This window comes from Bos mutus, chromosome 4 (assembly GCF_027580195.1).
Source record: "Bos mutus isolate GX-2022 chromosome 4, NWIPB_WYAK_1.1, whole genome shotgun sequence".
Lineage (NCBI taxonomy): Eukaryota > Metazoa > Chordata > Mammalia > Artiodactyla > Bovidae > Bos > Bos mutus.
Genome location: NC_091620.1, coordinates 95,638,689 through 95,663,319, shown reverse-complemented (window position 1 = coordinate 95,663,319; position 24,631 = coordinate 95,638,689). Strand labels below are relative to the sequence as shown.

The following is a 24,631-nucleotide window of genomic DNA, read 5'->3' as shown; positions in this document are numbered from 1 at the left end:
AAAACAAGACTGGGAGTTGACTGTGGCTAGGATCATGAAAAACTTTCTGCAAAATTAAGACTTAAATTGAGGAAAGTAGGGAAAAATCACTAGACCATTCAGGTATGACCTAAATCAAATCCCTTATGAGTTTACAGTGGAAGTGACAAATAGATTCAAGATATCATATCAGACAGAGTGTCTGAAGAATTATGGACAGTGGTTCATGACATTGTACAGGAGGCAGTGATCAAGACCATCCCCAAGAAAAAGAAATGCAAAAACACAAAACGGTTGTCTGAGGAGGCCTTATAAATAGCTGAGAAAAGAAGAGATAGGAAGGCAAAGAAGAAAAGAAAGATAAATCCATTTGAATGCAGAGTTCCAAAGAAAAGCAAGGAGAGATAAGGAAGCCTTCCTCAATGATCAATGCAAAGAAATAGAGGAAAACAACAGAATGATAAAGACTAGAGGTCACTTGAAGAAAATTAGAGATACCAAGGGACCATTTCATTCAAAGATGGGCACAATAAAGGATAGGAATGGTAGGGACCTAACAGAAGCAGAAGATACTAAGAGGTGGCAAGAATACACAGAAGAAATATACAAAAAAAAAAAAACTTTATGACCCAGATAACCACGATGATGTGATCACTCACCTAGAGCCAGGCATCCTGGAATGCAAAGTCAAGTTGGCTTTAAGAAGCAACACTACAAACAAAGCTAGTGGAGGTGATGGAATTCCGGTTGAGCTATTTCAAATGCTAAAATACGATGCTGTTAAAGTGCTACACTCAATATGCCAGCAAATGTGAAAAACTCAACGGTGGCCACAGGACTGAAAAAGGTCAGTTTTCATTCCATCCCAAAGTACAGCAATGTCAAAGAATGTTCAAACTACTGTACAATGGCACTCATCTCACATGCTAGCAAAGTAATGCTCAAAATTATCCAAGTCAGGCTTCAACTGAATGTGAACCATGAACTTCCATATGTTCAAGCTGGATTTAGAAAAGGCAGAGGAACCAGAGATGAAATTGCCAACATCCGTTGGATCACTGAAAGAGCAAGAGAGTTACAGAAAACATCTATATCTGCTTTATTTGTTACACCAAAGTCTTTGATTGTGTGGATCACAACAGACTGTGAAAAATTCTTAAAAAGATGGGAATACCAGACTACCTCACCTGCCTCCTGAGAAATCTGTATGCAGGCCAAGAAGCTACAGTCAGAACTGGATATGGAATAACAGACTGGTTCCAAGTCAGGAAAGGAGTACGACAAGGCTGTATACTGTCACCCTGCTTATTTAACTTAAATGCAGAGTACATCACGCAAAATGTCAGGTTGGATGTAGTACAAACTGGAATCAAGATTGCCGGGAGAAATACCAAGAATCTCACATATGCAGATAATACCACCCTTATGGCAGAAAGCAAAGAAGAACTAAAGAGCTTTTTGATAAAAATGAAAGAGAAAAGTGAAAAAGCAGGCTTAAAACTCAACATTCAGAAAACTAAGATCATGGCATCTGTTCCCATCACTTCATGGCAAATAGATGAGGAAACAATGGAAACTGTGAAAGACTATATTTTTGGGTTCCAAAATCACTGTAGATGGTGATTGCAGCCATGAAATTAAAAGACACTTCCTCCTTGGAAGAAAAGCTATGAGCAGCATAGATAGCATATTAAAAAGCAGAGACATTACTTTGCCAACAAAATTCCATACAGTCAAAGCTATGGTTTTTCCAGTAGTCATGCATGGATGTGAGAGTTGGACTATAAAGAAAGCTTAGCACCAAAGAATTGATGCTTTTGAACTGTGGTGTTGGAGAAGACTCTTGAGAGTCCCTTGCACTGCAAGGAGATCCCACCAGTCAATCCTAAATGAAGTTAGTCCTGAATATTTTTTGGAAGGACTGATGCTGAAGCTGAAATTACAATACTTTGGCCACCTGATGCAAATAGCTGACTCACTGGAAAAGACCCTGATGCTCTGAAAGATTGAAGGAGAGAGGAGAAGGGGATGGCAGAGGATGGTTGGATGGAATCATTGACTCAATGGACATGAGTTTGAGCAAGCTCCAGGAGTTGGTGATGGACAGGGAAGCCTGGCGTGCTGCAGTCAATGGGGTCACAAAGAGTTGGACACAATTGAGGGATTGAACTGAACTGTTTTGAAAAAAATTCTCAATATTTTATATGACAATGAATAAATTATTTATCATTCAGTAAAGAGTAAGTTGATTATTCTGCAATTTACTAAACAGTTTAATGTGGCTGAGCCAATAAAAGAGAAACACTATCTAATTTTAAGAAAATGGTTAGAACTAAATTTGCACTGAAATTTTGTAGATAAATTGCTGTGAAGTAAATTTATCAAGTATTTGAGATCACTAATTTTTGGTGCTTGGCAATTTACTCAAATACTATAAATCTTTTAAAAATAGCCTATTTCAGAAACAATATCTAATGAAATGGAATCTTCCAATAAAAATATGAAGTTGACTATCCAGAAAAAACATATTATTCAATATAGCATTAATATTATTATAAATTTCTCCTTGTCATAAAATGTGGAAAAACACATTTCAAAACAATGTCATTTTATAATGAGAATTGTAGATGTTACTTGATTAATGTTTCTAACTTCCAAAATGTATAATCCAAATTCCTCATTTAAGAAAATACACAAATTATTACTGGCTTAATAACATAATTATCTTTAGACCAATAGAATTCAGCCAAAACAAATTTAAAGTTAAGTAATAAATGGGTTGTAGCTTAAAAATTATATAATGTTTATAATAAAAAGGTAAATGAAGTGGACAAAGCAAGGAAATGAGATTTTAAAACAAAACAGATTTGGTTTAAATCTGTTTACATTTAAACAGCCTCAAATCTGTTGAGTCTAATTTAACTGATTTCAGAACCAGACCAAAAACTCTATGTTGTTAACCAGTCTGTGATCATGACTAAATGTATGCATGTGTGCTAAGCTGCTTCAGTCATGTTCTTTGCAGCTGTATGAACTGTAGCCTGCTGGGCTCCTCTGTCCATGGGATTCTTCAGGCAAGGGTTGCCATGCCCTCCTCTAGGCGACCCAGGGATTGAACCCATGCCCCTTAGGTCTTCTACACTGGCAGGTGGGCTTTTTACCACCATTGCCACCTGGGAAGACCAGCTAAATGTATAAGGTTAAGATACTTCCTTTGTATTTTCAGTAAAGGCATAGGGCAACATGTAAGACAAGGCTAATGACTATAAGAATTCTGATTGCTAACTATTCCACTAACTTGATATTTATGCTTATGAGAATTAAGTAGTCACATTTTTCCTATCCTGGAGAAGTAAGAGGCTCTTAGTGACTGACTAGGCTTGAAGGCTATTAAATCATAGCCATGCAAATATCTATTTGATAGGACATCTGGGTGGTAATATATATGATGCACTAAAAGTCTCCTAGTCTTTCTCAGATTTCTTCCAGACTCACAGAGTAATTCTAAAGGAATCACAGACCCACTTCCAATTTCAGAAGTACAAATATGAATAAGGTTTTAAATTTCATGTTGGCTTTCACTTTTTACACAGCGTGTGATACTAACTTGTTTCTGGATATGTTCTGCAAAAACTGGAGGACCTTTCCAGAAGCCTTTGAAATTCTTTTTGCCTTGCTTGTTTCTGCTCACAGTGCTGACTTCTGTGTTGAAGAGTGTCCAAATTGGAACTTACTGGGATGATTAACAGCTGCTACAAAATCAATACTCTATGTAGGGAAAACAGAATTGGACTAAGATGATCTTACATGAGTACTAGTCTGTGACTGAATATCTACCAATGTCAACAAGCCAGATACAATTTATGTTAGTGGAAGCGTTTCCGTGGATATAATCCATGGGCTTGTCAGAATCGCCCTTAGAAACCTAGAGGGTGGGGAGATAACTCATAGGTTTTAATTATGCATACTTATGCATTTTCTCAGTTGCAAAGCTGATCACTGATGTACTTAGTGAGAAATGGGTTTTCTTAAATCTTCCATTATTTTAATATTTACTATGGTTGAAACACTCAGTCACTCTATTGCTACTGCAATGAAAGTGAAAGTCGCTCAGAAGTGTTCAACTCTTTGCGACCCCATGGACTATACACTTGATGGAATAATCCAGGCCAGAATACTGGAGTGGGTAGCCTTTCCCTTCTCCAGGGGATCTTCCCAACCCAGGGATCGAACCCATGTACTACAGGTAATACAGATGGTATTAAAAAAGGTAATACAGATGTTTGTGTATTTATTTTATTATACACTGATCCTCCAATTAACAGTAAGATAATAGCTGGCATACATCCTAAAATTCCTATCTATTTTGGAAAGCTAAGTATTCTTTATAATTATGTATTGTTTTCTTTATGCTGTGAAAGTGCTGCACTCAATATGCCAGCAAATTTGGAAAACTCAGCAGTGGCCACAGGACTGGAAAAGGTCAGTTTTCATTCCAATCCCAAAGAAAGGCAATGCCAAAGAATGCTCAAACTACCGCACAATTGCACTCATCTCACACACTAGTAAAGTAATGCTCAAAATTCTCCAAGCCAGGCTTCAGCAATATGTGAACCGTGAACTTCCTGATGTTCAAGCTGGTTTTAGAAAAGGCAGAGGAACCAGAGACCAAATTGCCAACATCCGCTGGATCATAGAAAAAGCAAAAGAGTTCCAGAAAAACATCTATTTCTGCTTTACTGACTATGCAAAAGCCTTTGACTGTGTAGATCACAATCAACTGTGGAAAATTCTGAAAGAGATGGGAATACCAGACCACCTGATCTGCCTCTTGAGAAACCTGTATGCAGGTCAGGAAGCAACAGTTAGAACTGGACATGGAACAACAGACTGGTTCCAAATAGGAAAAGGGGTTGTTCAAGGCTGTATATTGTTACCCTGTTTATTTAACTTATATGCAGAGTACATCATGAGAAATGCTGGACTGGAAGAAACACAAGCTGGAATCAAGATTGCCAGGAGAAATATCAATAACCTCAGATATGCAGATGACACCACCCTTATGGCAGAAAGTGAAGAGGAACTCAAAAGCCTCTTGATGAAAGTGAAAGTGGAGAGTGAAAAAGTTGGCTTAAAGCTAAAGATCATGGCATCCGGTCCCACCACTTCATGGGAAATAGATGGGGAAACATTGGAAACAGTGTCAGACTTTATTTTTCGGGGCTCCAAAATCACTACAGATGGTGACTGCAGCCATGAAATTAAAAGACGCTTACTCCTTGGAAGGAAAGTTATGACCAACCTAGATAGCATATTCAAAAGCAGAGACATTACTTTGCCAACAAAGGTCCGTCTAGTCAAGGCTATGGTTTTTCCTGTGGTCACGTATGGATGTGAGAGTTGGACTGTGAAGAAGGCTGAGCGCCGAAGAATTGATGCTTTTGAACTGTGGTGTTGGAGAAGACTCTTGAGAGTCCCTTGGACTGCAAGGAGATACAACCAGTCCATTCTGAAGGAAATCAGCCCTGGGATTTCTTTGAAAGGAATGATGCTAAAGCTGAAACTCCAGTACTTTGGCCACCTGATGTGAAGAGTTGATTCACTGGAAAAGACCCTGATGCTGGGAGGGATTGGGGGCAGGAGGAGAAGGGGACGACAGAGGATGAGATGGCTGGATGGCATCACTGACTCGATGGACGTGAGTCTCAGTGAACTCCGGGAGTTGGTGATGGGCAGGGAGGCCTGGCATGCTGTGATTCATGGGGTCGCAAAGAGTCGGACATGACTGAGCAACTGATCTGATCTGCTCTTCTTTATACTTAATATCAATGTTCAGTTCAGTCACTCAGTGTGTCTGACTCTTTGTCACTCCATGGATGGACTGCAGCACGCCAGGCTTCCCTGTACATCACCAACTCCCGGAGCTTCCTCAAACTCAGGTCCATGGCGTTGGTGATGTCATCCAACCATCTCATCATCTGTTGTTCCCTTCTCCTCCTGCCTTCAACCTTTCCCAGCATCAAGGTCTTTTCAATGAGCTAGTTCTTCACATCAGGTGGCCAAAGTACTGAAGTTTCAGCTTCATCATCAGTCCTTCCAATTCAGGTCTGACTTCATTTAAGATTGACTGGTGGAATCTCCTTGCAGTCCAGGGGACTCTCAAGAGGCTTCTCCAACACCACAGTTCAAAGGCATCAATTCCTCAGCATTCAGCTTTCTTCACAGACCAACTCTCACATCCATACATTACTACTGGAAAAACCATAGCTTTGACTAGATGGACCTTTGTTGGCAAAGTAATGTCTTTGCTTTTTAATATGCTGTCTAGGTTGGTTATAACCTTTCTTCCAAGGAGTAAGCATATTTTAATTCCATGGCTGCAATCACCATCTACAGCAAGTTTGGAGCTCCCAAAATAAAGTCTCTCATGTTTCCATTGTTTGCCCATCTATTTGCCATGAAGTGATGGGACCGTATGCCATGATCTTAGTTTTATGAATGTTGAGTTTTAAGCCAAGTTTTTCACTCTTCTTTTTCACTTTTATCAAGAGGCTCTTTAGTTCTTTGCTTTCTGCCATAAGGCTGGTGTCATCTGCATATGTGAGGTTATTGATATTTCTCCCAGCAATCATGATTCCAGCTTGTCCTTCACCCAGCCTGGCATTTTGCATGATGTACTCTGCATATAAGTTAAATAAGCAGGGTGAATAACACATAGCCTTGATATACTCCTTTCCTGACTTGAAACCAGTCTGTTGTTCCATGTCCAGTTCTAAGTATTGCTTCTTGACCTGCATACAGATTTCTCAGTTAATACCATAACCTTAAAATATAAGATAAAGACTTCCCTGATGGCTCAGCTGTAGAGAATCCACCTGCAATGCAGGATACCTGGTTTCGATCTCTGGGTAGGGAATATCACCTGAAGAAGGGAATGGCAGCCCACTCCAGTATCCTGCCCAGAAATTCCATGGACAGTGGAGCCTGGCGGGCTACAGTCCATAGGGTCATAAGAGTCAGACATGATTTGGCGAGTAAACCACCAATAAGATAAATATGCTGACAGTTTAAAGGGACTAAATTAATTCCCTGAAACGTTACTTATTGGTATATCTTCTAGCCACATTAAAGGAAAGATGCATGTATGTAGTGATTTATGTCCAGCATGGTGGAATTCACACTTTTTTCTGGCTTAGTATTCATCTTTGTACCCACTATAATGCTTATCAGGAACTACAACATGCACTGAATAAATATTTGTAGAATACACTAATAAATGAACTCCCTTGTGACTAAAATACTAATCAGAACTAGGGTACTAAATGACCATAATGAGTCAATATTTTAGATTTTATGTTAATGCAAGTACAATCAGAAGTTATGAAATATTTATTCTATATGCCATTTATAAATTCTAGTAAATGGCCCATAAGAATATTCTGCTGTTCTTTTAAACTGGACCCTGTACTAGGAGTACCTTTGGTATTAACATCCTTCCTTCTCTGATCTTATACACGAATACTCTCCTTGTTGCAATATGGCATGTTTTGTTTAGGTGGATGATTACAAATAGGGCAGGGAAAACTTCATAGTTACAGGGACTTATGATGATCTTTTGGGTCTTCCCTTGTGGCTCAGCTGGTAAAGAATCCACCTGGAATACGGGAGACCTGGGTTGGGAAGATCCCTTGGAGAAGGCAAAGGCTACCTTGTCCTATATTTTGGTCTGAAGAATTCCATGGACTATATAGTCCATGGGGTCGCAAAGAGTCAGACACGACCAAGTGACTTTCACTTTCAATGAACTTTTTGTGTATTTGAGGCAGCTATTACTAATTTGAACTATACCCTTTGCATTTTAAATATATAATCTCTCTTGCTTTCTGTACTGGTAAGAAAAGTGAATCAACAGAGAACTTTCACAGAGTATGGGTTCTACAGTCTCCAGATGTACATGCTTCCCATGAGTATTTTAGCCAGGAATTGACTCACCAGCGCAAAGCCACAAAAACAAAAACATGAGAAGGCAGGGTCCGTGTCATTATGGACGAGGAAAGCCACAGCTATCGATAAAACCAGAAAGCTGAAAAATAAAATTAATGAGCCAGGCATCTAAGGCTAATAATAAGTACCTTGATACACTTGGGATATATAAGGCAAAATCCCCAAAGGGAAGATAGCCAAGAGAAAGTGGAGTTGTAAGAAGCAAATGGAGAGAACACTAATTGGAAAAGATACATGCACCCCCAAGTTCATTCATGCACTATTTACAACAGTCAAGCTTTGAAACAAGCTAAGTTGAACTGATGGATGAACAGATAAATGAGGCATAGTGCACAATGGAATATTAGCCATAAAAAGAAAGAAATCTTGCCATTTTTGACAACATGGATGAACCCTGAGAACTCTATGCTAAGTGAAATAAGTTAGAGAAAGTGAAATACTGTAAGAGTCTCACTTGTATGAGGAATCTAACAAAATAAATAAACAAAATCAAGCTAATAAATACAGAAAATGACTAAAGGATGCCAGGAGAGGGGATGCAAATGGGTGGAGGGGGTCAAAAGGTATAAACTGCCAACTATAAAGCAACTGTGACTGGAATGTAGTACACAGCATAGAAACTACAGTCAGTAAGACTGAATTGCATATTTCCAAGGTGCTATATAAGAAACTAGGTCTCAAAGGTTTTCAACATGAGGAAAAAAAAAAAAAAAAAAAAACTTGTAATCATGTATGGTTCAGTTTAGTTCAGTTGCTCAGTAGTGTCCGATCTTTGCCACTGCATGAACCAGAGCATGCCAGGCCTCCCTGTCCATCACCAACTCCCAGAGTCCACCCAAACTCATGTCCATTGAGTCGGTGATGCCATCCAATCATCTCATCCTTTTCATCGTTCCCTTCTCCTGCACTCAGTCTTTCCCAGCATCGGGGTCTTTTCAAATGAGTCAACTCTTCGCATCAGGTGGCCAAAGTATTGGAGTTTCAGCTTCAGCATCAGTCCTTCCAATGGACACCCAGGACTGATCTCTTTTAGGATGGACTGGTTCGATCTCCTTGCAGTCCAAGGGACTCTCAAGAGTCTTCTCCAACACCACAGTTCAAAAGCATCAATTCTTCAGCGCTCAGCTTTCTTCACAGTCCAACTCTCACATCCATACATGACCGCTGGAAAAACCATAGCCTTGACTAGACAGACCTTCGTTGGCAAAGTAATGTCTCTGCTTTGTAATATGCTGTCTAGGTTGGTCATAACTTTCCTACCAAGGAGTAAGTGTCTTTTAATTTCATGGCTGCAGTCACCATCAGCAGTGAGTTTTGAGCCCAGAAAAATAAAGTCAGCCACTGTTTCCCCATCTATTTGTCATGAAGTGATGGGACCAGATGCCATGATCTTCGTTTTCTAAATGTTGAGCTTTAAACCAATTTTTTCACTATCTTCTTTCACTTTCATCAAGAGGCTTTTGAGTTCCTCTTCAAGTTCTGCCATAAGGGTGGTGTCATCTGCATATTTGAGGTTATTGATATTTCTCCTGGCAATCTTGATTCCAGCTTGTGCTTCATCCAGCCCAGTGTTTCTCATGATGTACTCTGCATATAAGTTAAATAAGCAGGCTGACAATATATAGCTTTGACGTACTCCTTTTCCTATTTGGAACCAGTCTGTTGTTCCATGTCCAGTTCTAACTGTTGCTTCCTGACCTGCATACTGGTTTCTCAAGAGGCAGGTCAGGTGGTCTGATTATCTTGGTCGTGAATATCTTTTTTGTACAGTTCTTCTGTGTATTCTTACCACCTCTTCTTAACATCTTCTGCTTCCATTAGGTCCATACCATTTCTGTCCTTTATTGAGCCCACCTTTGCATGAAATGTTCCCTCGGTATCTCTAATTTTCCTGAAGAGATCTCTAGTCTTTCCCATTCTGTTGTTTTCCTCTATTTCTTTGCATTGATCGCTGAAGAAGGCTTTCTTATCTCTTCTTGCTATTCTTTGGAACTCTGCATTCAGATGCTTATATCTTTCCTTTTCTCCTTTGCTTTTCGCTTCTCTTCTTTTCACAGCTATTTGTAAGGCCTCCCCAGACAGCCATTTTGCTTTTTTGCATTTCTTTTCCACGGGGATGGTCTTGGTCGCTGTCTCCTGTACTTTTATATTCATATTAATAGTTAATTTTATAAAGGAAGAATTTACGGTCATTTTCCTATATATTTACCTAGTATTTGGCAACTGAAATTGATTTACTAGTTTCATTTTTACCTGATGCATATTGACTATATATATGACATTGTGTCATCTCCAAATAACATTACGCTTGCCTCTTGTCAATATTTACACACTTAAATTTTTATTATTAAATTAGCTCATTTTCCTAGAAATGCTAACTACAGTGGTGACAAATATAATCCCTGCATTCTTTTTGGTTTTATTTGGGATGCCTCTAGTATGCCACTATTAATATGATATTACATGTTAATTTGTAGGAAATGGTTTACACATTTTCAGTAGTTTTCAATTATAAAAATCACAAACCTGCTTCTTTTTTAAATAATTATGCTAATAACACATTTGCCTTTGTTGAAATAAACCCTCCTCTGTTAATAGGTTGTATTCCTTAATTTCAATACTTGAATTTACATGCTAATTTTGTTGTTTGCAACTGTTGTATTTATATACATGTTCTTTTTTGGAGTTTTGTTAGTGAGGTTTTTATACTGAGGTTTGCTAGCTATACAAAATGAAGGGGGAAACATTCTGTCTTTCTACTCGGGAACAATTTTTAAAACATAAGAATTATCTGTGCTATGAAAGACTGTTTAAATGACACCAGTTTTAATAGCTCTTTTACTATGTTTTTACTTCTTCCTCTTTGATTGTACGCTTAGAGAAATGGTTCTCAAAGTGTGACCATGGACAAGAGACACTGGGACCACCTGGGAGATGTTAGAATCATCAGTTCTTGGACTCCATTTCAGACCTACTGAAAGCCTGGGCTTGAGGGTCACAATCTGCATTTTAAAAAGTCCTGCAGGTGATTTTGATACATACTTAAGTTTGAGAACTATTGCCTTAGATTGCCTACCCTTCAGCAGGGGTTCCCAATTTCCTGAATCTAATCTGTAACGATCTAAGGTGGAGCTGACATAATAATAACAGAAATAAAGTACACAATAAACGTGATGTGCGTCAATCACTCTGAAACTACCACCCCCACCTAACCCCTGAAAAAGTGGCTTCCACGAAACCGGTCCCTGGTGCCAAAAAAATGTTGGGCACCGCTGCCATTCAGCGTATTTCACTTTTTCCATTTAGATGGGCAATACTCAATTTCTTCCACATTGTAAAGTTTACTGGCACAGATGCACATGATTTACTCTTATAACCATTAAAATATTTTCCATAACTGTGGCTTATATTTACTTATATTTACTCTTATAACCATTAAAATATTTTCCATAACTGTGGCATAATAATAACCATTATTATGCTATGTGTTTATTTCCTTTTGTTTTTTTAAAAAAAAAACACAAAAACCTTGGCGAGAGAAGTGGGCAAGATAGTGCAGGGGGCGTTTTCAGCAGTCACCCGCCCGCCATCCCCTCCTCAAGGAATACAGCTTTCGACAATCACTAATGAATAGATAGTACCTTCGCCGAGTCAGGGAGTCCAGCGGAGAAGTTCCAGCACAGCAAAATATCCAAGAACAGATCCACTGAAGGGGGTGAGAACATTTTTCCTTTACTGGCATGGCCACTCCCCCAGCGTGGCCCAGCTCAGTTGCAAAAAAGCCTCCATTCAGTCCCAGATTTCCCTCAGCATCGGGATGGAGTGTTTAGCTTCCTGTGCCTCGCAGGATGTGGCCGCAGAGGCCACTTCTTTCTCATCTCACTTGGAGTACAGAGGGTCTCAACACCAGTTTGGTGGGGAGTGGATGGCAGAGGCTGGGAGCAGGTAGGAGAGAGAAGGCCTCACAGTCACTGGGGCATTTTGAGCGACTGATCTGATCTGATCTGATCTGAGGGGCGATGGAGCCTACAGATCAACACAGAGATTCCTCCAGGAGCATGGCCCCTGAGCTGCTTCTGGACGCCTACACTGATGATTTTAGCAGGCAACTGACCCACCTGGTGCCTGCACAGGTTTGTGGGCCTCCTTCCTCCCCACCTCCTGGCTGGCACTCTGTGCACGTGCCCTGTGCGTGCTGCATGCCGTGCGTGCGTCCCACGTGGGACAGCAAGCCGAGGGCAGGTGAGCATCTCCAGACGGCAGGCTAACTTCAGGTGACTAGAGGAAGGTTCTAAATGTGAGCATTTGGGGACTCTGCCCTAAGGAAAACACAGGTGGCGCTCAGCACCCAGCCAGGCTTTGGGGAATGAGAGAAAGCAATCCTAAAACTGCCTCTCCCCTACCTTCTCCAAGAGGGAAGGAGAGGTGGGGAGTTCATGTATCTATAGAAAAGAGCCTAGAGAGCTTCGGGATCTCTAGCTGGGCTGACAAGGTGTTTCTCTCTCCAGCCTGGTTAATTAAGACTGGAGAAATTGACTGCTTTTTAAAATGCAGACTACAGATCTATTTAAAAAATATATTTAGTATTTATTTTGCTGTCCTGGGTATTAGTTGCGATATGCGAAATCTTTAACTTATGGCATGAGAACTCTTAGCTGCAGTAGGTGTGATCAAGCTCCCTGATCAGAAATCAAATCCATGACCACTGCACTGGGAGCTTGGAGTCTTTAATCAGTCGACCACCAGGGAAGTCCCAAGACTATGACTCTTGAGGCTGCCCTGTAACCTGGCTGCAGTCCCTCTTAGCTATGGTAACAGGGTCCTATTTGCTTAGGGATCCAGAAGAAGACACGCTCATCCTTGCACCAGAGGAGGCCCACTGACATCTTTCCTACTGTCCCCTGAAGATACTGAAGCTGCCTGTAACTCAGTATAATTCCAGCCCCTCTCAACTATTTCCGTCTGCAAGTGTTTCCACATTCTGAGGTTTATACTTACCAAGAGTCATTTGTGTGGTTTCCAACACTGTTTATGCCAATTTTAGTCTTTATTATAATTATATAATTTAATTACCTATTATAGCAATGGAAAATATAATTACAAAAAGAGCCTTTGTTTTATATATGAAAACAAAGATGATTTGGGAAGATTGGATATAAATGCAGTTGTGAAACTGCCATAGAATTATATGTTCTTTGCCATAGAATTATATGTAAGAGAGAGCATTATAAAAGATTTTTGAAACTATTGTAAAAATCTAAAAGGATTTTATACTCAGATTGCTTCACAAGTATCTTTTGGGTCTTTGTTCCACTTAAAAGAATCTAAAAATGGAAATAACAGATAGTTTATTATGGAGTGTGATTTATACAAGCAAACTTTGTAGAACCCCCATTGATGACCGACATTCAAAGAAATGACAGTAGCTGGGCCTTTAAGAAAAAAATTGGCCAATTCAATTATTTTTATAGATTTTAGGTTAAAATGAAATATCCAAAGCTATATGGATCATTTTTATCACACTTGTTTTACCTTTCTATTAATGTCTAACTTCACCTCTAGTAGAAGACCTTCTGCTATACATGAATTGGACTACTTCATTTCCTGACTGTATTCACTGAATCATTCAATGGCCTCTCTTAAAAAACAAAGACCACATCTTGGCTTTGAAGCATCTTTAAGACACAGGAGCAGCCATTTATGCTATTGTCTTTTTTGTTATTCATTCCCAGCTTCTCTCTTTATGTTCCAGGCACACTGACCTTGTAGGTCAGAACACACCAGGCCATTTGTCTCCTCAGGCTCTTCACATACAGTTATACCTGCTTGGTATGCACTTTCCATCTATTTGGTGTCCACCTGACTTACATGTATTCCTTAGATCCCCTCTTAAATGTATCTTATTTATACTGACCTTCTTTTACTATGAGAACTAAATTTGTCCCTTATTCTAGCTCTTGGCAACTTTTCTTGTCTTTCACAGTGTATATCACAATTTACCCCCCAAAGTTGTATTTGTGCATTTTTTAAATACTTCTACTATTGAGCTCGGGATTTTAATAATGAGGTAATCTGTCTCTTTTATTCATTTCTACAACTCCAGGGCCTGACCAAAAAAAAAAAAAAAAAGATACTTTTTTTTAATAAGCAAATGAATGAAGAATCAACAACGAGGATGAAACTAATGGCATATATGAATTTGATGTTATCCAGTAGATGAAAAATTTTCTAACTGTAAGTTCTGAGATTATCTGTAGTCATTAAAGTACAAAATCAGACTAAAAGGTAGCAACTATCAGTTTTTCTTAGTAATTTCCATCATCTATATTTCTAATACCCAGATGATAAATCTCTCATGACAATTCTGTCTCACCTCACAGTATTGTAAGTTTAGTGATTACATAGACTTCTATCCTTTTCACTGCCAATCCTCAAACAGTATCTAGCACAAGAAGATAATTAATAAAGAAGCTTTTATTTAAGGATCACCACTATAGATGAATACCTATTTTCAGAGTTAACCGTGACTTCAGAATTATTTCCACTGTTCTGGCTAAAAGTGAAAGGCATTACAAAGAAAAAATTAGGAGAAAGTGGCTAGTTATTTACCAATTTCCCCTTTTCATCTTGGGCAAACAGAATTCCTTTCCGAACAGTTGTGTGCATGCTAAGTTGCTTCACTCACATCCAACTCTGTGCGAACCAATGGACTATAGCCCACCAGGCTCCTCTTTCCATGGGATTCTCCAGGCAAGAATTCTGGAGTGGGTTCCTGTGCCCTCCTCCAGGGGATCTTTTCAACCCAGGGATCAAACGTGCGTTTCTTACATCTAACCTGCGTAGGCAGGTGAGTTCTTTACCACTAGTGCCACCTGGGAAGCCCGTCCTTACAATTAGGTGTAACTGATTAGGATACAGCCAATGGGTTTTAAGCTGAACATCTTCCAGCCCTGGTCCATTTTAAAAGAAAAGCACTCACAAATGTCAATATTTCATTCTCTTTTATCACCCAGTTGTTGAATAGAGAGGACTCTGTATCTAGAGGAGGGTAGAGCCATAATGGCACCCCCTCCAGTACTCTTACCTGGAGAGTCCCATGGACGGAGGAGCCTGGTAGGCTGCAGTCCACGGGGTCGCTAGGAGTCGGACACAACTAAGCGACTTCACTTTCACTTTTCACTTTCATGCATTGGAGAAGGAAACGGTAACCCACTCCAGTGTTCTTGCCTGGAGAATCCCAGGGACGGTGGAGCCTGGTGGGCTGCCGTCTATGGGGTCGCTAGGAGTCAGACACGACTGAAGCGACTTAGCAGCAGCAGCAGCAATGACTTGAGGTACATGATTCAGTTATTTTTGTTGTCTGCTGGATTTACTCACCGGGGCAGAGGATCATAAGTTGATAAATAGAACTCATTGAGTGAAAGCCAGAACTTGAACTCTATAAGGTCTACTGGTCTGATTTGACACTGAGTGTTGATCCTCTGTCTTGCTGGGACAGACGCAAATATTTCAGGCAAGAATGCTTTCCCTCTTTTCACACCTCTCCTTCCCATGTCATATTCAGTGAAAGAGGCTGCAAGTTAAATAGAACAGCACTCTTCTAAAGAAAACAATCAAAAGCTGCCTTGTTTAGTTCTGTGTTACCTTAATATCATATATGAGTGCCATTGCATATTATTTTATACTTTTATTAGGCCCTAAACCTTGCATTTCAACTTTAGTACTTCAGTATTTCTAGCAATTGCCTATGTAATGTGAGACAGAGTTCTAACAAAATTTCCTCTCCCTAGGAAGCTAGTGTCTGAACACATATCAACTGAGCACCATTATTTTTCCAATGAGATTTCAGGCTACATCCATTCTGTCAAGTTTCTATATGTGTCTCTCTGCTTTTCCATTGAGTTCTTCATCTACTCATTCATTACACTATTTTATTATAATTATGCAATTCATTTGTAGCATGTCTAATTTGGTAAAATAGTTCTTTCTTCTTATTAAGATGTAATGAGCTACTTTGTTACATATATTTTGGAAAAAGTTTTTCAAATTTTTCATACAAATCCAGCTCTAATTTTGATTAGTTATAGGTTAAAGGTATACATTAATGTGCAATATTATATTAAGCTATCTCATCTAAGAATAGAAACTATCTCTATTTATTCTCATCTTTTATGTCTTGTAGAGAGTTTTAACATTTCTATTTGTAGGTTTTGCATGCTACTGCTGCTGCTGCTAAGTCACTTCAGTCGTGTCTGACTCTGTGCGACCCCATAGACGGCAGCCCATTAAGCTCCTCTGTCCCTGGGATTCTCCAGGCAAGAACACTGGAGTGGGTTGCCATTTCCTTCTCCAATGCATGAAAGTGAAAAGTGAAAGTGAAGTCGCTCAGTCGTGTCCGACTCTTAGCGACCCCATGGACTCCAGCCTACCAGGCTCCTCCATCCATGGATTTTCCAAGCAAGAGTACTGGAGTGGGGTGCCATTGCCTTCTCCGGTAGGTTTTGTATATTCTTTATAAATTTCTAGATACTTCCCATTTTTGCTTGCTGTTTTTGTAAATGTGTTGATTATTGCTTATATAATGAAATACTATTGAATAAATTTATTTTATATTTAGTAACTTTGCTACACTCCCTTATTTAGTCTTAATATATTTTCAGTTAGGATATTACTTTTTGTCTTTATGGAGGGATTTTTGGTCTTTATCATTCTATATTATTTGCAATTCTCTTTACAATATTTTTAAAACATCAGTTTTGCAGTAGATTTGATTATTTCCAATAATCAAGTTTTATTTCATTAACATACTCTTTTTTGCTCTTGTTATTCTTTGTCCTGTCATTTCTATTACAGCTTTTTCTTCTCATTTCTTTAGGTTTTAGCTATTTCCCGTTTTCCAACATCTTGAATTTTGTAATTAATATTTTTTTCTTAATATCAAAGTTTCTCAGCCTCAGCTGTATTGACATGTTGAACTATGTGGTTCTTTCTTGTGCATTTGGGGGGCTGTTCTATGAAATGGGAATGTTTAGCAGCATTCCTATCTTCTATCCATTAGCTGGCAAGAGCAACACTCTCTCACCCATGACAAGCAAATGTGTGTCCAAACATTGCCACATGTCTCCTGTGATGGAAGAGAAATAATTTCTGTTGAAGACCACTGAAGATTCATCAGAGGCATATAACAAATTGACAACCGTTTACCAAAAAAAAAAACTACTGAACCTAAGATAAGAATGCTGGCAATCTGATGTTTCAATCTTGAGCTGCTACCTCACACTTCAGTTCCGTCAGTGCGATAGTTCTAGCGGGGTTGGGCACACTAAGAAAGCAAGCGACTTTACTGTCGGGGGAGCCAGCATGATTTGGAGTGGAAGCTAGAGAAATTCCATTACCCAGAGAGTTATCTAAAATAATAGTCATCTCAGTGGCAAATGTAGCAGGTTGCCTAAGTTTGCAAAACTGATTAAGGCAAGCAGCTAACCAGGCAACTAGCCCTATTTTCAATAGGAGACCTTGGGAATGATGCAGCCATAACGGGCCTCAATGCTGCAGCTGCTTAGTTGGTTCAGTCATGTCCGACTCTGTGCAAACCTATGGCTGTAACCTGCCATTCCTCCATCCGTGGAATTCTCCAGGCAAGAACACTGGAGTGATTGCCATGCCCTTCTCCACGGATCTTCGCAACCCAGGGATTGAACCCAGGTCTCCTGCATTGAAGGCGGATTCTTTACCATCTAAGCCACCAGGGAAGCCCCATGGGCCTCGATACGTTGCCACATATTCCTTTCTGTCTGAAACACTAAATGCATGGTTGTATATATGTGCAGGACAGGTGAAAGAGGGTTGCATCTGTGTTCAGGACAGAGTAACACAGGCCCTAGTTATCTACACATCCTTGGCTAAGTGAGAAGCCTTGTACGTGAGCACAAGACATAAAAGAGCCAACAGATATTAAAAGCTGAATTAGATTAATAACTGCCTGAAGTTTGTATGCATTCCCCAATGAACATACAGCAGCAAAGGGATGAAAACCTACTGTCTCAAGGGTTTTAAACACAAACTTTGGTCATTCATACTGACATAGGAACAATCCTCAGAAGCCAGTGTTAATATAAAAGCAAAAGGAAAAACAAAAATTCAGAGGCAGCAGTATATTCATACACTAGAAGGGAGAACAGCTCCATATAATTAGTTCTGGGAACTCCCTAAACAAACACAGGAACAACCATAACCCCTGTGGGCGAATGCAAATCCACAGCTGTTAAATATGTTGTAATCTCTAGTTTCCAACCAAATATTCACAAACACGCAGAGGAATGGGCAAGTGTAACACATACTTTGGAAAAAAGCAAACAATGTCTCTGATGGATTCTAGATGTTGGACTTAGCAGACAAAGACTTCAAAACAGTATTATATGTATTTTGATGTATTATATCAAATTATGATGTATTATAAATACATCAAAGAACTAACATAAACTATGCTTAAATAATAAATGAAAATATAACGATGACTATTCAAATAGAAAATGCCAATTAAAGGCCTAAAAATATATTAAAAAAATAACCAAATAGAAATCCTTGAGTTAAAAAGTATACTAACTGAAATAAAAAAATTAATTACAGGGACTTAAAAGAGTAACATTATTCATAATATCCAAGACTGGAAACAATCTAAATCTACATCAATTTGTGAAGAGATAGACAATATATTATAAGTCCATACAATGGGATACTTACTACTCAGCAATACAAAGAATACAGTATTTCATGTAGTTCATATAAGTGAACCTCAAAACATTATGTGAAGTGAAAGAAACCAAATGCAAAAGACTATATATCATATTATTTCTTTCATATGAACTATCCATAAAGGGCAAACCTTAGAAAGATTAGTTGTTGTTTGGAGCTAGGGTAAGGACTCAGAATTGACTACATGTGGGCATGAAGATTCTTGCCTTGGTGATAAAAACATTTTAAAATGAGACAGATTTATTAAAATCATTAAAAGGTTTACTTAAAATGAGTGAATTAGGTCAGTAAAGATGTTAAAATATTGCTATTCACATTCATATCAAATATAAACAGGATTTTTATGGATCAAATGCATTACATTTTTCTTGAAAAAAATAATTATTATCATACTATAGTAACAATTGTATACTTAGCCTTCATTATGCATCATTATATGAGGCTCTTTACATGTATAATCCCATTATTTATTACTATGAGGGAGAAAATAATAACCATCATGACACAGGTAAATTGATGGAAACTAGGAAGAGAAAAAAATTGTTAAAGAACTCTTACCAAGGTAGCTTGACTCCTAAGTTCATGGACTCAACCAATACTTTCGATAGTTTGCTATTTGTGTTTGTGTGTGTGTGAGTGTGTGTGTGTGTACGTGCACATCCATAAGAGAGAAATGAGACATGACGTAAATTAATATTGGGCGACTATGTTCAATAAAATGTAATGCTGTAGATATATATTTTAAGACGTCATAAGTCTGGGTAATATATAAATACATGTAAAATCACTGTTAACTTTATTAATTCCTTAGGGATTGAAATTTCAATAACTGTTTCAATTGCCAAATGATATTTTAATTTCAGTCTCAAAGTTATCAAGAAATTAAGACAAAAATTAGTTTTTTTACTAATTAACCACTTGAGAATACTAACAGCATTTTTCTTAGACTTTAAAGTAAATCATAATTTTAAAAATAATGTCTATAAATAGAAAACTAATATGTTGTGATATTGTAATATAGATTTCAAAATAAGATAACGATGCATTCTTGTCACACTTTTAGAATGTGAAACTTATAACCTTATAAACCATTTTATAAACCTTATAAAGCATTCTAAGCTTAATTTTACTAAACAATTATCAAACAATTACATATAGTTTCTTTCCTTTGTTTAGCACATGAAAAATCTATCACTGATTCTCTGATTTTAAATAAATTCAGAAGTTTTACTACTATTACCCATTAGAAGAGGTGTTTTGCTGACACAAAGGTAAAACAAATTACTTATAAGCAGTAAATCTTCGTAAATAAGAGTTTATGTCAGTGATTATGCAGAACTGGTTAAAAAAAAAAAAGAATGTTTAGTGGAAAATCTTACCACGCCAATGGAAAAATAATTATTGATGATACTGTAAGGCACTGGGTCTCCCTTCTCATCTTTGTCATTAGGTATGACTTCAAACTTCCACCTGTCCAACATGATTTCTGTGCTGTTTTCAATGTCTTTTAAGATTTTCATCAAATTCTCACCTTCATAACCTAATGAAAAAAAATTTTATCTTGAGAAAAAATATAACCAAACAATAAAAGCTATTACTTATATTTAAGTGTGTGAATGCTTGTATCATTCTAAAGTTAAATAATGCATTTCAAAGCAAATTTAATGCAAGTTGAAGAATTAAGACCAATCTTATTATACTCATATCAATATTTTATCTGTAGCTTTAATTTGCAACTCATATTTCTCTCCTGTGGTACAAATTCTTAATATAGCCACTGTGTACCTCTCACAAAACTTTTTATCAATATGTTCAAAATGGAATTGATGATCTGTTTGGGTATCATCCTCCTGTGAATTCTGCCTCCCAAAGATGACACCCTCCACCCACTTGCTAAAATAAAAGTTCTTGCTGCCATGTTGAACTTGTCCTCTGCTTCTACTCTCTCTGCAGGCTTTACATTTGATAATACTTTTTCCCAGAAGCCACCCTCCCAAAATGATAGATTTTACACAGGACCATAACATACAGTTTTCAAAACCAGCCATAGCATAGAACTAGTATACTGCACTATAATTATTTACATCTTTCTCCTTAGATGTTCCTTTTCCCAGATGTACCCTCCAATAATGCTCAACAAATCCATTTTTAAATAAATCTACTATAGATAGTAACCATGGCCTGAAAGTTATTGCTTAATATTATATTTTCTCTTAAATGGACCTTTAGTTATGTAACATTATAGTTAATTAGGGGCGTAGCCTAACCCTGGCTGTGTTATTTACTGAAGTGTTTGCTTTTAACATTCTAAATAGCTTCTTTCTCCATAAAAATTTAGCTTTGGTGTGAGAATGAAGTGAGGAAAAAAGAGAAAATACATAAAGGGTCTTAGTCTATGAGGCAAAAGAACAGAAAGTTGTCAACAACAATACTGATGATGAAATTAGGATGTGAAATGTTATACTAAGTTAAATAATGTATCTCTAACTCTAATACACACAGATTCTTGAAATGATGTTTTGAGTTGGACAACATTTTCATAGATGTTTTCTGTGTCCAACTCAGGTTTATATTTTAATAATTTATCTGTTGAATAAGTATATGCCAGAGGCTATGAGTCCTCATTAGAGGTGTTAACATACATACACTTAAAAAAAAATGAATTGGATTAAAAGAAAAAAGAATAGGTACCATAATATGCCAACATTCTCTAAAGACAAATAAATTATATTTATGGTGTATTTGTTGAATTAACTATTAGAGAATTAATTATTAACCAGAAATCAGGAATATTCATCCTGAAACCTACATCTCTTATCATACACGGGTCTAAAAAAATAATTATGAACTATTCAACACACACAGCAAAGAGTACAATAAACTGTGATTACACTGACATAAACATTAAAGGAAATAATAGATGTCATATCATATTTATAGCATAATTCAAAATTGATGAACATATTTAAAATGTATAGAATAGTACTCAGTGATTAAAAAATGAATTGTTTTCACTGCAAGGCAACAAAAATTAAGTGTACTTATTTTTCAGATCTTCTTAATAGTTCTACGCTCATTCTCAATATTTATTTCCTTGTTAAATTTCTTTTAAAGCTCCCAATTATATATATATACATATATATATATATTCCACATTGAATGGAATAAAAGGAGTTTATAGTCATATATTTTCCAAATTCTATTCTTATTTGAAAATAAGTTTGATGGTTTTAGATATAAATAATTTACATATATTAAACTAATATTATATAATATAGTATGAAAATATACACACACTCAGCATAAATATAAGTAAATGATAATGCTTTAAACAAACATTGAGCTTCTTTTCAGCTACAGCTTATGTTAATAGAAACAGGAATGGAACTGATGAGGAAAGAACACAACAGAATTTAATTTAATGAAAGTATTAATAAAATGAGATTAAGTAGGGTCAATCAAATTAAATTCTTTAGCACTGGAAATGTTCTCAAAGTTTTTATGGGTAAGTATGAAAAAGGCTGGGCTTCCGTGGTGGATAAGATGGTAAAGAATTTGCCTGCAATGCAGAAGACCTGGGTTTGATCCCTGGGTCTGGAAGATACCCTGGATAAGGAAATAGCAACACTCTCTAGTATTCTTGCCTGGAGAATTACATGGACAGAGAAGCCTGGCAGGCTACAGTAAACTGGGTTGCAAAGAGTTGGACATGACTGAGCGACTAACATACACATGAAAAAGGCCGGTATCAATCAGTCTTCTAGCCAAATAAAAATGGAAAGATAGAGGCAATAAATCTATTTTGAGAATCATACATGAAGTTCAGTATTAATTCACAAAGGTGAAGAACTCCAAATTGTTGTTCTCCACTTAACAGATATCTATGCCCTACATGTTTGTATTTATCTGTGCTCAAGCTTGTTAAATAATGATTCATAACTATAAATAGCATTCCTGAACTCAGTAAGATTATATTTTTTAAAAAAGAAAAACTTACAAATAAGCAAACAAAAGCTTGCTCTAGAAAAGAATGATGATACTTTGTTTCTATTATTTTTATTTAAAGCCTATAATCACTCTAGGCTAAGAAATCAAATGAAAACATAATTAGTATTTATCTTCCATTTAATGATATGATGTTATCATAATAACTGAATCTATCTAAAAAGTCATTTTTACAAATTTAAGATCACATGAAGAAAAGCAATATCTAAAAAGTCATTTTTACAAATTTAAAATCACATGAAGAAAACATTTGTAAGAGTGTGTTGCATCTAAAACTCTGTCTCTTACTCCCTTACTCTTCACAGTATTTTCTCTTGCAATAATTTTCAGAATTTTGTTTGAGGGATTAAGTATTGCCAGAAAAAACTGCAAAGGAAATGAAAATAAAGTATTTTTTCAAATGCCCTGAGAAGTCCTACATGTGTACATTTTATATTTTTCAAAATTTGCAATACATTCATAAAAATTAAACTTCCCAGTCAATAGATTCCAGTGACATTAAGTGAACCAAATGATTATTAGTCAAATGAAGTAATTTCTTTCCCAAATGTTAAGTATAATGATAATTAGTATAATTACAAGAAGGGCTCAGACACTGGGCAAATAACTTGATATCTAGGGTGTAAGAACCCACAAGGTAGGGTTCTTAGTGCAAAGTGTCAGTCACTCAGTCATGTCTGACTCTTTGAGATCCTATGGACCATGGCCCACCAGGCTCCTCTGTCCGCGAGACTCTCCAGGCAAGAATAATGGAATGAGTTGTCCAGGAGATCCTCCCAACTCAGGGGTCAAACCTGTGTCTCTTCTGTCTCCTGCACTGGCAAGTGGGTTCCTTACCACTAGTGCCATCTCCAACTATTTTCTTCAGGTTCTGATGAAGAATCTGAAGCACACAGTTTTAAGCAACTTGCTCAAAGTTAGACACCTGACAAGAAATAATTCACACCACTTCAGAGTGTGTGTCTTTATTAGTAAACTCTATCAAATGGCACCCTCATTTTCCTAACTGCTCATCTTGAGCATCTTGCAGTGCCCCCTTAATACCCCACTTTCACCAAAGCCCCCACCCAATCCATGGGCAAGCTGTACCAGCCTATCCCTGAAAATGTCAGTGTGTCCACTTGCTTCATTAGCATGACCACTGCCCTAGCTTGGTCTGTTCATCCTCTAATTTCAATGGTAATACAAGTTCTGATCTCTAAAACTATGCTTCCCCACATCTCCATATTTTCTTAGCTTTTTTTATGTCCCCAAATTAACTTATTTTGAAAACATAAATGTCATTGTGTCACTCTGCTTTTGAAACTCTTCCAAAGTTTTGCTATGTGCTTCAATAACATAAGTTTCTACCATGACCACCAAGACCTACCTAATCTGCTCTTACTTCTCTCTCCAACATCATACTATTCCCACCTCCCTCCTGAGGCTATACCTATCGGTCACCCAACAATCTCTTAGAGTTACATCATCACTTTTCCTTCATTCCTCTCAATACAGAGAGCGCTTTCTTTTTCTGCATATTTTAAACCCAGCTTAAATGTTACTTCCTAAAGGACATCTTCTTGACTATATAGCTGAATAGTTTCCCTCTGTGTCTTGCTGTGCTAAGTCGCCTCAGTCATGTTTGACTCTTTGCAACCCTATGGACCATAGCCCAACAGGCTCTTCTGTCCATAGGATTCTCCAAGCAAGAATACTGAAGTGAGCTGCCATGCCCTCCTCCAGGGGAGTTTCCCTGTATTATTCTCTAAAAATACATTCTGATTCTTTTATAATCTTGACCTTATTTTGCAATTATATATTTCATTATTCACTGTTCTATTGTCTGGATACTCAATGAAAATATAATTATCAAATAGTAAAAGCCCTTTATTTCTCATTCACTATT

At 37.5% G+C, this 24,631-nt stretch overlaps 1 protein-coding gene across 2 annotated transcripts in view; it reads right to left on the bottom strand.

Moving 5' to 3' along the window:
• DGKB (diacylglycerol kinase beta) overlaps positions 1 to 24,631 on the bottom strand; it is an 869,780-nt gene that overhangs the window by 467,229 nt on the left and 377,920 nt on the right. For both annotated transcript variants that reach the window (XM_070369773.1, XM_070369774.1), the window contains exon 19: positions 20,118 to 20,278. In XM_070369773.1, the coding sequence (XP_070225874.1) occupies positions 20,118 to 20,278 (161 nt within the window). The remainder of the gene's footprint in view (positions 1 to 20,117; positions 20,279 to 24,631) is intronic.